Here is a 14,175-nt window from a genome sequence, read left to right as displayed (position 1 = left end):
GTACTCATATGACCAGTCTCAGAAGGATGGAAGGCTGAGTCAGCCTTGAGCCAACTACCTGGGCCCAGCTTCCCCCGGGATCGAACTCAGAGCTTGGACCAAACAGATCTTGGACCTTCCAGACCTAGTGTGGATTTGAACCCAGATCCACCAAGTCAGAACCCAGCACTTTGGGTCAAGTTTATTTATGGGGATCAGTCATGGCCCCAAGTGGGACTCTCAAGCGTCTGCAAGAGGATTTCCTATTTAAATCATCTTGCACATTCTGAACATTCCAATGCTTCCCCCGTGTGAGTTCTCTGATGCTGTTGAAGGTGGTCATTCTGACCGAATCTCTTTCCACACTCTGAGCACTGAAAAGGTTTCTCCCTTGTGTGGGTTCCTTGGTGCACTTGAAGGTGGTCATTCCGACTGAATCGCTTCCCACACTCTGAGCATTCAAAAGGTTTCTCCCCTGTGTGGGTTCTCTGATGTATGCGAAGACCGCCACTATGACTGAATCTCTTTCCACACTCTGAGCATTCAAAAGGTTTCTCCCCTGTGTGGGTTCTCTGATGCTTTTGAACATTGCTACTATGACTGAATCTCTTTCCACACTCTGAGCATTTAAAAGGTTTCTCCCCTGTGTGGGTTCTCTGATGTGATTTAAGAGTCTCCCGCTTACGGAATCTCTTTTTACACGCTAAGCATTCAAAAGGTTTCTCCCCTGTGTGGATTCTCTGATGTGATTTAAGAGTCCCCCTCTCATTGAATCTCTTTCCGCACGCTAAGCATTCAAAAGGTTTCTCCCCTGTGTGGATTCTCTGATGTGATTTAAGAGCCCCCCTCTCACTGAATCTCTTTCCACACTCTAAGCATTTATAAGGTTTCTCCCCGGTGTGGATTCTCTGATGTGATTTAAGAGTCCCCCTCTCACTGAATCTCTTTCCACACTCAGCACATTCAAAAGGTTTCTCCCCTGTGTGGATTCTCTGATGTGATTTAAGAGTCCCCCTCTCATTGAATCTCTTTCCACACTCAGCGCATTCAAAAGGCTTCTCCCCTGTGTGGATTCTCTGATGCGATTTAAGAGTCCTCCTCTCACTGAATCTCTTTCCACACTCAGCGCATTCAAAAGGATTTCCCCCTGTTTGAGTTCTGTGGTGCAACTGAAGGAAGCCTTTCTGCCTGAATCTCTTTCTACACTCTGAGCATTCAAAAGGTTTCTCCCCTGTGTGCGTTCTCTGATGCTCTTTAAGATGGCCACTCTGCCTGAATCTCTTTCCACACTCTGAGCATTCAAAAGGTTTCTCCCCTGTGTGAGTTCTCTGATGCTTCTGTAGATTGTCACTCCGACTGAATCTCTTTCCACACTTTGAACATTCAAAAGGTTTTTCCCCTGTATGGGTTCTCTGATGCTTTTTAAGTTCCCCACTTTGACCAAATCTCTTTCCACATTCTGAGCATTCAAAACGTTTCTCCTCTGTGTGAGTTCTTTGATGTTTCTTAAGATGGCCACTCAATCCAAATCTCTTTCCACATTCTGAGCTTCTAAACGGTTTCTCTCCTTTGTGGGATCTTTGGTGCTTTAGAAGAGGGCCATTCTGACTGCATTTCTCTTTGTCCTCTGAGCATACAGAAGGTTTCTCCCCTCTGTGTTTTGTTTTGGGTGATCTCTTTCTGAAGACCTTCCCACACTGAATGGATTTACTTGCCTTCATTGTCCAGTGATTTGGAAAATATTCACTATGCTTGCTTCCATCTTGCTTCTCGACCTTACAGTCACTTTTCTTTCTCTTCGGTCTTCCTCGATTCCTGAAATTTTCATGCAGCTCTTCATTTTTAACTTTCTCCAGCCCTTGCTGCTGAAATTCCTCACCCTCCCCATTCATCTGATCCTCCTCTGCTGGAATAAAGAGAGAGATCCTGTTAGCACCTGGGTGGGGTGGTGAGATCCAAAGGCATCTATGGGACTGCAGTAGGAAAGGACTAACAGCCCTCTGGCATCATACAGCTTGGCTGATCTTAACCTCCCCTCCACCTTTTCCCACACTATCTAGTATTTAAGGAAACTTCTGCCCCCCAAAATCAACAGATGAGATCTTGCTGGTAATTTCTGAGCCTTCCGATTTCAGGCCTCCCAGAAGGCCTCCCCCCCTCCTGACTCAGTAGGCTGTTTGATTGTTCCAAACGATATATTGCTAAGAAGTCGATCAGAAATCCCCCATGGCTATTCCTTGCCTGTTTTCCCTGACATCTGTGAAGAATACTCACTCTCAACCATCTCTTTTGGGAGGGAAATATGCTCTTGGGATCCTCTAGACAAACTCTCCAGCCTTTTTCTGGATGCAAAGCTGTCATCTGTCTCCTCCATAGTCTCTCTAACACTGCTGGCTTCTTTCACAAGGAGAGACGTAGAGAAAAAGAGAGAAAATATTTGGTTATTTATCATATGACACTGTGTAATGCAGCCAAGAGATCCTAAGATTGTCTGGCAGCCAGAGGCTCCTGCTCTTTACCATTATACACAACTAGGTAGCAAGTTAGAGGAAAAGAAAGGTCCCCTGTGCAAGCACCAGTCGTTTCCGACTCTGGGGTGACGTTGCTTTCACAACGTTTTCACAGCAAACTTTTTTTTTACAGGGTGGTTTGCCATTGCCTTCCCCAGTCTTTTACACTTTCCCCGCAGCAAGCCGGATACTCATTTTACCGACCTCGGAAGGATGGAAGGCTGAGTCAACCTTGGGCCAGCTACCTGAATCTAGCTTCCGCCGGAATCGAACTCAGGTCTTGAGCAGAGAGTTCAGACCACAGTACTGCAGTACTGCTGCTTTACCACTCTGCGCCACGGGGCCGCTTTTAGCAAGGTAGAGAAGATCAGCGTATCCTGGGTGATGCAGCTCAGAGCAGAGAGAAAGTGATCAATTTTATATGGAGACGGAAAGAAATTCAAGAGTGAAAATTATTCTGGAAAGCTTGGAACTATAGTCAACAACAAAGCCCACAATCCCAACCAGTATATGGGAAATGGATCTGTTAAGCAAAACACCCTAGTTCCCCCAAGGGTTAACATGAGCATTAAGGGTCCTGGTCCATCTTGCAGCTATTCATGATTTGAGTATCCCTCTAGACAACATTGTTATCTTTTTCAAGGCCAGACTCCAAAATGTGGGAATTGGTTAATCCGGAGAACCATTATTCAGTTGTGGAATCAGGAGAGAGGGGGGATTAAGAGGGTGCTGACATCCTCTGGAAGTGGACCAGTTCTATGAAGATCTACAACACCTTCTAGAATTAACACCAAAAAAAGATGTCCTCCTCATCATAGGGGACTAGAATGCCACAGTAGGAAGTCAAAAGGTAACCGGAACAAATGACAAGTTTGGCCCTGGAGAACAAAAGGAATCTGGGGAAAGAGTTTTGTCAAGAGAACAAACTGGTCATAGCGAACACCCTCTTCCAACAACCTAAAAGGTGACTGTACATGTGGACATCACCTGATGGGCAACACAGAAATCAGATTGATTATATATGCAGTCAAAAATGGAGAAGCTCCTTACAGTCAGCAAAAACAAGACCTGGAGCTGATTGCGGCTCAGATCATGAGCTACTCACAGCAAAATTCAGGCAAAAACTGGGGAAGCCATTAGTTCATTCAGGTTTGACCTCGATCACATCCCTTATGAATATACAGTGGAGGTGAAGAATAGGTTTAAGGAACTAGAGTTGATAGACAGAGTGCCTGAAGAACTATGGATGGAGGTTTTTGTGACATTGTACAGAAGGCAGCATTCAGCACCATCCCAAAGAAAAAGAAACGCAAGAAAGCAAAGTGGCTGTCTGATGAGGCCTTACAAATAGCTAAGAAGGAAAGTGAAAGGCAAAGGTGAAAAGAAAAAATTCACCCAACTGAATGCAGATTTTCAGAGAACAGCAAGGAGAGATAAGGAGGCCTTCCTGAAGGAACAATGCAAAGCAATAGAGGAAAATAACAGAATGGGAAGGACAAGAGATCTCTTCAAGAAAATTGGAGGTATGTTTCGTGCAAAGATGGCCATGATAAAGGACAAAAATGGTAGAGACCTAACAGAAGCAGAAGAGATCACGAAGAGGTGGCAAGAATACACAGAAGAATTATACAAGAGAGATCTCAATGTCCTTGAAAAAAATGATGGTGAAATCGCTGACCTCGAGCCAGACATCCTGGAGTGTGAAGTCAAATGGGACTTAGAAAGCATTACTAACAACAAAGCGAGCGGAGATGATGGTATCCCAGCTGAGCTATTCAAAGTCCTAAAAGATGATGCTGTTAAAGTGATGCACACATTATGTCAACAAATCTGGAATACGCAATAGTGGCCACAGGATTGGAAAAGGTCAATTTATATTCCAATCACAAAGAATGTTCAAACTATCGCACCATTGCACTCATTTCACATGCCAGCAAGATCATGTTAAAGATCCCACAAGCTAGGCTTCAGCAGTATGTAGATCGGGAATTACCAGAAGTTCAAGCTGGGTTTCAGAGAGGTAGAGGAACTAGAGATCAAATTGCCAACATTTGATGGATTATGGAGAAAGCGCGGGAGTATCAGAAAAATGTCTATTTCTGTTTCATTGACTACACTAAAGCCTTTGATTGTGTGGATCACAACTAACTGTGGCAAGTCCTTAAAGAGATGGGAGTACCAGACCACCTCACATGTCTCCTGAGAAACCTGTATAAGGGTCAAGAAGCAACTGAGAACGGGATATGGAACAACTGATTGGTTTAGAATAGGAAAAGGGGTTCGACAAGGATGTATATTGTCACCATGCTTATTTAATTTATATGCAGAGTACATCATGCGGAATGCTGGCCTGGATGAAGCACAAACCGGAATTAAGATTGCCGGGAAAAACATCAACAACCCCAGCTATGCAGATGATACCACTCTAATGGCAGAAAGTGAGGAGGACCTAAAGAACCACTTGTTGAGGGTGAAAGAGGAGAGCACAAAAGTAGGCTTGAAACTCAACATCAAAAAAACTAAGATCATGGCATCCGGCCCCATCACTCCTTGGAAAAAAGAAGGGGAAGACATGGAAGTAGTGACAGACTTCACATTTCTGGGATTCAAGATCACTGCAGATGATGACTGTAGCCATGAAATTAAAAGATGTTTGCTCCTTGGGAGGACAGCTGTGGCAAACCTGGGCAGTATAATAAAAAGTTGAGACATCATCCTGCCAACAAAAGTTCGTATAGTCAAAGCAATGGTCTTCCCAGTAGTAATGTATGGCTGTGAGAGTTGGACCATAAGGAAGGCCGAGCACAGAAGAATAGATGCTTTTGAGATGTGGCGCTGGAGAAGAATCTTGAGAATCTCTTGAACTGAAGAAGATCAAATCAGTCAGTCCTAAGGGAAATCAACCCTGGCTGTTTCTTGGAAGATCAGATGCTGAAGCTCAAATACTTTGGCCACCAAGTGAGAAGGGAGCACTCACTGGGGAAGACCCTGATGCTTGGAAAGACAGGAGGCAGAAGAAAGATGAAGACGGCAAAAGATGAGATGGTTGGACAGCAACACGAATTTGAGCAGACTTTGGAGGATGGTGGAAGACAGGAGGGCCTGGCGTGACTTTGTCCATGAGGTTGCAAAGAGTCGGACTCGACTGTGCGTCTGAACAACAAACGACAGTCTCTGGAAAATTCAAGAAGGGAGAACTCTTGATTGACTTCCTAGGACCACCAGACCCCAGAGTGGTAAAAATAATGACGGGTATAGAGTAGATGGAAGCCATGCTAACGTTATGCTCATGCCATGCTCGTATGCCTTGATATTATCTTGCTTCATCACAGTGAATAGTTCTACGCAGGCTGCAAACTGGAATAGTTAGTCTGCAACAGGAGGTGCCATCGAATACCAAGAATTTCATGTATTTGTACAGCTAGCTTTTCCAAAAGGAAATTAAGATATATTTTTCTTATGGTGCCAGAATACTTTAGTTAGGAACACAAGATTGTGAGGATAAAACAACAAAATTAGAGATTTAAAGGCTCACTAAAACTATGACGCACTGGCTCCGTTACAAGGTAAAACCCATTCTCAGGTGGAAGTTCCAGTACCGTATTTTTCGCTCCATAAGACGCACCTGACCAAAAGACGCACTTAGTTTTTAGAGGAGGAAAACAGGAAAAAAATATTCTGAACCAAATAGTGTAATAAAATGGCCTTGGGTCAGCCATCACTATCATAGGAGTTGTCCTCGAAAGGGCGGCTTCTGGGAGAGCTCTCTCAGCCTTGCCTACCTCACAGGGTGTCTGTTGTTGGAGAGGAAGATAAAGGAGACTGTGAGCCCTTCTGAGATTCAGAGTATGGGTTGGGATATAAATCCAATATCACCATTATCTTTTGCTGCTGCTCTTAGGGAAGGGTTCATCCAGTCCATCACTGTGTCACACAGTGGCCAAAACCCAGGTGCTATCAGGATGTCCACCAGCAGGGCCAAAACTCCAGAAGCCCTCCCACTGTTGCTTCCAAAAAAAACCCATCTTGGGCAAATTTAATGTTTATTTACATACTGTAACTGAAAAAGACGCCTCGGGAGCACTGGCCGCCATCACCGAGTGAAGACTTCCACCCCTCCTAGGCCAAGCCCCTTGAAGCCTTCCTTCCTTCAGCACAAACGGGACTGGCAAAAAGGCACCAATACTTGTGAATACTACGTGAGGAACACATAGTCTAAGTGCTGCAGACTCAGCGGACCCGGTCGCCAGCCCCAAGCCATGGGGCTCCTCCTCCTCTTCCTCCTGCTGGGGGGGGGCGCTCCCAGGGCGGTTCAGCTGTTCCCTCCACCTTGATTGGATGGTGAGCTTGGGGTGGCCCAAAGTGAAAATCATGAGGATTCATGAGCATCCGTGGTCCAAAACCAAGTTTTTGTTCCACAGTGCTGACACGAAGCCATGGATCCACAATTTCTGGGGTGCAAACTGCCCATGGATATGATATGTGACTGCATGGTGATCTTGGAGGTGTCCAAGGCAAAAATCATGTGGATCCATGAGGATCCGTGGTCCAAAAACAAGTTTTTGGTCTTTGGCGCTGCCACGAAGCCGTGGATCCATGATTTCTGTGGTGCAACCTCTGCCCATGGACATGATATGTGACTGGATGGAGGGCTTGGGGGGATCCAAAGCAAAAATCATGAGGATCCATAAGGATCCGTGGTTCAAAACCAAGTTTTTGGTCCATGGTGCTGCCACGAAGCCTTCGATCCACGATTTCTGGGGTGCAAACTCTGCCCATGGACACGATATAAGAATAGATGGTGAGCTTTGGGGGATCCAAAGCAAAAATCATGAGGATCCATAAGGATCCGTGGTTCAAAACCAAGTTTTTGGTCCCTGGCACTGCCACGAAGCCGTGGATCCACGATTTCTGGGGTGCAAACTCTGCCCATGGACACGATATAAGAATAGATGGTGAGCTTTGGGGGATCCAAAGCAAAAATCATGAGGATCTGTGGTTTGGAAACATGTTTTTTCAGTGCTGTGGTGCCACAAATTCGTGAAGGCATGATTTTTGTGGTCCTGCCTATAGTCTAAGAGAGGATCTACAACATGATGTTGGTTTGATATCATTTCACCATAAAATCATATGAATTCATGAGGATCCCTGCTTTGGAACCCTGTTTTTGCATTGCTGAAGCGCCACAAATCCGTGGAAGCAGGATTTTTGTGGTCCTGCCTATAGTCTAAGACAGGATCTATAGAATTACAGTGGTTTTATTTCATTTCAATGTAAAAAATCATATGAGTTCATGAAGATCCAACTTTTCCCCTTTTCCTTCTTGAAGTCTCCCCCCCCCCTCTCTCACTTGCCGGCTCTGGCTGAACGTTTGCAACTGCCACTCATTCATCAGTTCCTTGGAGCACAGGAACTTGGAGATGAAGCCCACAGCCGCGGCGATCTCGCATATCATGCTGGCCTGGGTGTAAAGGGAAGGATGCATGGGGGCAAGGGGCAGCCAGCTCTGGTGGTTGAGTGAGAGGGCAGGGGGCGGAGGGGAGCGTGAGTGCCAGGGGTCAGGGAAAAAGAGAATTAGGGAAAGCACTGAGCGTGTTCAGAGAACTGAATTGAAAAGCTCTGCCCAACTCATCTGCCTCCCGCTGATGCAGGAGGGCAGCAGCGACGTTGACAAACACTTCAACCATCTCCCGTCTACGGCACAAAGGGGAGTGAGGGCGGAGGGAGGGGGCTCGGGCAGGAGTGATGTCATCTGATTGTAAACAAATAGAAAGAGGGAGAAGTTGGAGCTGCGTCGTCTGTCGAGGGTGGGAAACAGCTGCAGCCTCAGTTTGGGAATGGAGTGTTTGGCGTTGGTAGAAAGAAGAGGCAGCAGCGCGAACTTCATTGGAGTCTAGATGTTGTTTAGCTCCATACCAAGCGATGCTGTCTCTGCTCCACCGGCTCGTCTTCCCGCCCCCTCAAAGAGGCGGAGGCTGGGCGAGGGCACTGAGGCAGCGCTAGAAGCCACGGAGCTGGGAAGTGGGGGGGGGGGAATTGGAGCTGGGAGAGAAGCACGTCGGAAGTGCAGGGGGTGGGGGTGGGGCTGTCAGTATTCGCTCCATAAGACGCACACACTTTCCCCCCCACTTTTGGGGGAGGGAAAAGTGCGTCTTTTGGAGCAAAAAATACGGTAATTCAAAGCGGTTCTTCTCCCAGGTCACCACAAGCCACGGCTGAAGGGGCCACATAACAAGTATCTAACATGGCCAAAGCAAGCAAGAAGATGTCTATATGGCAAGGTCTCTAGTATCATAGGCTGAGGACAGACTAAACGCTCATGTCTTTATGGGTATGTCTTTATGCTACTCAATATTTTTGATTCAGACCTCATCACAATGGTAACAATTCCAACCTTTGGAGCCTATGAGAGATCCTTACCCAGAAAGGCCACATTCCCATAGTTCTCCAACATAACTTCCTTGTACAGAGCTCTTTGTCCCGGATCCAGCATGGCCCACTCTGCCTCCGTGAAACAGACGGACACCTCCTCAAAGGAAATGAGACCCTGAAAGAAAAAATAGATTCCCTCCTCAGAAATTAGGCCAGGCAAAGATTGCACTCTGGAAGGAGTACTCTGGGAAGGTACAGGATGCGTGGCTTGAAATGGGCAAGAGGGATGGCATTCAAAAGACCTCTCACCCAGACACCTTGTAGAAACTGCAGGAGCAAAAGCCCTCCTGAGAAAGCAGGAGGGACCCATGCTATCCCCTGCTCATCTCTCCTACCTGGACTGGAGGGGCAGCAGCCATTTCTACATCTCTGAAAAGACTGTGGCTCAACAGCACCTCTTCACTGCCTCTGGCTGGGAAAAAGGACAGAAAGGTGCTTGGTTATTTGTTTCCTGTTTCACACACTGTTATTTGGTGCTTGGTTATTTGTTTCCTGTTTCCCAGGATTGTGAAACCTTGCCCTGTGTGCGCTCAGCAAATTTCATAACACTTTTTATACCAAATTCTGATAGAGGTAGAAGAGAAACACCAGGCACCTATGAGCCTCAGGGGTTATAAATGCTGCCAGCATATGTCAGACTTCCGTTCTGCAGGGAGGGAAGGAGTGGGGGGAGGAAATGATGTCACATGACATGTCAACATCACAATCGGTCCAGGCAAGACTTGGAGACTTCAGGATACTAGGAGCGAGTTTTCAAAGTGTCTCTTGGCATGCTATCTTCACTAGCAGTTTTTCAGCCAGGCGCAATACTAACATGATACCACATCTGCCTCAAGGCCCTTCCAAAAGCTCCTGGGGCTGCCCGGCCATAGCCTGCCATCTCTACTCCAGCATCCCTTTTCCCACAGAACCCCACCAGATGCCCCATATAAGCACAGACACAGGCGTCAACCTTCCCCATTATTATTGGGCCTGAGGAGCTGGTTTTCAGAGCTCTGCTGCCCAGGAAGGTGGATGCTCCCTTTGTTCACCAGAATGAATCACTGGGCTGAGATTTCCTGCTTTTCCTCTTTTGAGCCAGCCTTGAGTTCCTCTTCTGGAAGGATGGGGAGATATGACTATTTAGATCAATGGGAGGAATGGCCCTCCATGGATTTGTCTAATCTCCCTTTGGAGGCATCACAGCTACTGGTCACGGAGTGCTGTGTAAATTAATTCTGAGTTGTGTGATGAAATCTCTAACTTTTTCCGGACCTGAACTCTTCACCCATCAAATTCACAGTGTGCCCCAGTTGCATCCCCGCACGAGTCCTTACCACTGGGGAGGGCATCCTGGGCATGCTCCACACCCTGTGCCCTTCGGCCTTCCTCGGAAGGAGCTCCTTCCGCATCAGAGACTGTGGCTTCTGTCTTCACAGAGGGTCTCAACGCCTGAAACAGGAGCAAGGAAGAGAGGGAAGAGATTTAAGAGAAGAGGCCAAGCAAGTGAGCCTGGTCCATTCCCGGATTCTGAACACTGGTTTCATCACACCAGGTGAGTTACCTGGAGGGAACTGAAATTCTCTAGTAGAAGAGGCTGATGAAGGTGGCTGTTAAATCTCCCACTGGGATGATTTTAACACATGGACAAATGTCTGGCAGGGAAACTTAAGGCCAGATTTCAATGCTTGAATCAGACATACCTGGAGGCAGGGATCTTTTTTTGTTTAGCAAGAATGCACAGGAATGCAGTTCCGGCAAGCTTGGTGTCAGGGGGTGTGGCCTAATGTGCAAATTAGCTTCTGCAAAAAAAAGCCCTGCCTGGAGGAAATCCCCTCACCTGTTCTGCCTGCCTCTTCTCCTCTGTCTGGCTCAGGAGGAAACCTTCCGCCAAGGCCACCGCCTGGGAACTGCTCTCTGGCCCACATCCTCTGACCCAGCTCTGCATTTCCTGGGGCAGGAGAGTCAGGAACTGCTCCAGGATCACCAGGTCCACCATCTGCTTCTTGCTATGCCTCTCCGGCTTCAGCCACTGGTTGCAAAGTCCATGGAGCTGGCTGCAAACCTTTCGGGGCCCATCGGCCTCATGGTAGCCGAACAACTGGAAGCGTTGGCAATCGACATCTGAGGTTATGCTGTCTTGAGTCAGAATCTCTGGCCCAGCTCTTTCCCAGAAGTCAACACCACTCCCATGGAGCTGGCTGCAAACCTCTCGGGGCCCATCAGCCTCATGGTAGTGGAACAGCCAGAAGCTCTGGTTGTTAACATCTGATGTTATAGTGCCCTTAGCCAGGATCTGCGGCTCAGCTCTTTTCCAGAAGTCAATGCCACTCTCAGCTTCAATGGGGTGGGGGCCCTTGCTTGCTGTCTCATTAGTTCCAGGTCCTCCTGGGTCCTCCTCTTCCATCTCCTTCCCCTTCTCTTCCATCACCTCAGATGCCCTTTTCACTTGGCTATGAAGAGGGCCTTCTCCCTGGGGGGACAGAGAGAGACAGCAACATGTCAAAAAGAATGGAGATAGCACCCCTGAACATCACAAAGCTTCAAATGCTCAGGGACAAGAGAGACTTGGCCTGGTGGGTCAGAACAAAAGTGCTTCTTGTAAATTGTAAAACCCTTTAATAACATTTTGCTCTCTTACATACCAGGCTATTTTTAGAGAAGCCTCTTTGGTTCTTAGGGAAAGTTTAATATCTCTTTTTGGCTTTTAAAGGTTATTACAATAGTAGCCTCTCATTACATTGGTTCAGTCAGTCCTAGGAACTAATTCTTAAGGTAAAAGAAAGCCCCCAAGGGACAAGAAGGACTGGTGACCCTTCAACCATTATAGGTATCTCTTCAACAGAACCGAAGTGTTTGGCAAGAGCTCTGTCGAAGGACTCAGCTGACGAGAAGGGGCAGGAATGTGTCTGCGAGAAGAAAGCAGCTGACATCAGGAAAGAAAGGCAGAGAGGGTTTGGCTGAGATTTGGTTCAAGAATATTGAGGCCCAGGAACGCTCCCTCTGGGCATCGGTTGAGGGTCTAGGACCTCCTACTCTGCGGGAATTTTCCAGCTTCCCCCCAAGCTCAGCTCTGCCATTAAAGCAAATAATCACAGGACGCCAAAAGGCTCCAGGGCTTCCTCCTTCTAAGGGGAACCAACCCTGGGAAACAGTATCCCTTGCAGCTTCTGGCCACTTGAAGGAGCAGGGCTGATATCCCAAGTCTTTCATTCAGAGGAGGAGGACAGTTTTCTCCTGACCCTGTATTCAAACTCACCCTGACATCAGGACGGGTCCATAGCCAGAAAATTTTACGTGGGGGGACCCAAGGAATAGAATTTCAGGTGGAGGGGTCCGCCGCTCTCATGGCCCCCGGTCTCTCTGCTGCCGCTGCTCTGGCGGTCCCCCCCCCTCCGCAGTGCCTCCCTCTCACCTGGTGAAGCACCGGCTCCCGGGACTTTCAAGGCCACCTCCACCCCCCACCCCTGCCGATGAGCTGATCGGCAGGAAAAGCAGTGCCAAGGCCAGCGGCTCCTATGCCGGCTTTCTGGCACTCTCAGCACATTCAGCCTCCTCCCCACTTCCTCCCGGATCACCACTTTTCCCGCCGATCAGCTGATTGACGCATGGGGGGAGGCGGCCTTGAAAGAGTCCCAGGAGCCCGCACTTCACTGGGTGGGTGAGGCGCCACGGAGGGGGGCAGGGGCTGCGCGAGCAGGTGCCACTAGAGTAGTGAGGGGGGGAAACAAAAGCGTGGGATAGCGGGGCACCAAGAGGGGCCATATAGGTGGAAGGGGGGTTTGGGTGGAGCAGCTTGCCCCCCTCCCCTGGGGCTATGGGCCTGCATCAGGACCATTTCCCAGAGGCCAGCCTCTTCTGGGATTAAACCCAAGTCTAGTTCTGGAACAGGTTTGGATGGACACGAAGCATCTCACCGGTACCCTGCTGGAGGGGACCATCCAAAACGCTTGACATTCTGGCCAGCCAATCGGCATGAATGACTCATCCCCTTTGATCCCATGGGAGCTTGGAATTCCATCCCCCTGAAGTGGCACCTGAACTCACACTTCCTCTGAGTGTGCCCTTGTGTTTCTCCCTGTTGAGTTGCCCGAGTTGCTGTACCTCTCTCACCTGGCAAAAGGATGTCATTCCTCCCACCCAAACCCCAGTGCAGGAGGGAGAATCTGGCATTGTGTTAGGGCTACTTCTGCCAGGTAAACTGTGGAGTGATGGGGCAGGGGTGAGTCTCTCCCTGTATGTCTACTTTGCAAAATCCTGCTGTGGGTGGGGACTTGAACCCACATCCCTGGCCCTCCCTGTGAGTTCAGGCTCCTCACAGTGATGCACGCGTGTGTCTGTGAGAGGCTGAGACCAGGCAGTGTGCCCGTATCAGCATGCTCTGCCCCCTCTCCCTAGTTGGGGGGAGTCACCTCCTGCTGTGATGGGGGGTATAGAGGGTGTTTCCATGATCTTTGCTAGAATCCCTCTCTTCACCTTCAAAAGTTCCTCTCCTGTGCTGAACAGGATTTGGACACCAGCCCCACAGTGGGAAGGCATGTGGTTGATTCCAAAGCAGGCAGGGGTTCTCCCCCTCCCCCGCTGACCTTTCTTTATCATCTAATGAGAAAAGACCAGCTTTTTGTGTGTGTGTTTGCTTGAAGATTAAAATGACCAGCAACAGAACATCCGTTTTGTTCCCCTAACCTTTCTTGTACTGAAAGACATTAAATGTATAACCCCCTCCCCCCCGGAACTCCAATTCCATTGCGGTGCAAAACTGGAGCCTAACAGGGTTGTCAACCTCCAGCTGGGGCCTGAAGTTCTCCCGGAATTGCAGCCGACCTGCTGCAGACGAGAGATCAGTTCCCCTGGAGGAAATGGCTTTACTGGGGCGGGGGGGGGGGAATTCTAGGGCATTGTTTCGGTCTGAGGCCCTACAGTCCCCAAACCGAGCATTTCCCAGAATCCACCCAAAAAACTGTCCAGGAATTTGCCGTCCGGGAGTTGCCAACACGAAGAAAACCCTGGCGGAGAAGGATCCCCGCCTCCCTACCTTGCAAGATCTGAACATTTATCATGCAATGCCTTACTTCTAAGTCCACCTTCCCGGGGTCCGGCTGCAGGGCTTTATCCAGCTGTGCCACATCTGCAACCCTTCCCGCGCGCTCTTCCTATTCAGAAGCAAACGCTTCCCGCTTCCCCCCGGAGCCTTTCCTCATTTCCGCCCCCCCCCCCGCTCCTTGCTCGGCCTCTCTAGCAAACGGCTCTATGAGTTTAACCGTTTCCGTGCTGC

The 14,175-nt window shown here is 48.6% G+C and overlaps 1 protein-coding gene across 1 annotated transcript; it reads right to left on the bottom strand.

Moving 5' to 3' along the window:
- Positions 1-251: 251 nt before the first annotated feature.
- On the bottom strand, positions 252-11,307 carry LOC132587668 (zinc finger protein OZF-like). Its single transcript, XM_060259985.1, has 6 exons — positions 11,167-11,307; positions 10,238-10,352; positions 8,406-8,503; positions 7,840-7,950; positions 1,252-1,397; positions 252-1,083 (listed from the first exon to the last, which is right to left on the bottom strand). Exons 1-6 carry the CDS (start codon positions 11,305-11,307, stop codon positions 252-254), a joined length of 1,443 nt encoding a protein of 480 aa, XP_060115968.1.
- Positions 11,308-14,175: the final 2,868 nt, after the last annotated feature.

The sequence above is a fragment of the Heteronotia binoei genome, chromosome 19 (assembly GCF_032191835.1).
Source record: "Heteronotia binoei isolate CCM8104 ecotype False Entrance Well chromosome 19, APGP_CSIRO_Hbin_v1, whole genome shotgun sequence".
Lineage (NCBI taxonomy): Eukaryota > Metazoa > Chordata > Lepidosauria > Squamata > Gekkonidae > Heteronotia > Heteronotia binoei.
Note: the sequence above shows the minus strand (reverse complement) of the source record. Positions and strands in the feature narration are given on the sequence as shown.

Excerpts from the sequence above, each read along its gene's own strand:
- LOC132587668 (XM_060259985.1), bottom strand. The coding sequence starts at position 11,307 with ATGGAAGAGGAGGACCCAGGAGGACCTGGAACTAATGAGACAGCAAGC. Across the intron at positions 8,504-10,237 it reads CCAGGATGCCCTCCCCAGTG|CTCCGTGGCTTCTAGCGCTG; the intron begins GTAAGGACTCGT and ends CCCACTTCCCAG. Across the intron at positions 1,398-7,839 it reads CGTTCAGCCAGAGCCGGCAA|CATCAGAGAACCCATACAGG; the intron begins GTGAGAGAGGGG and ends GAACTTAAAAAG.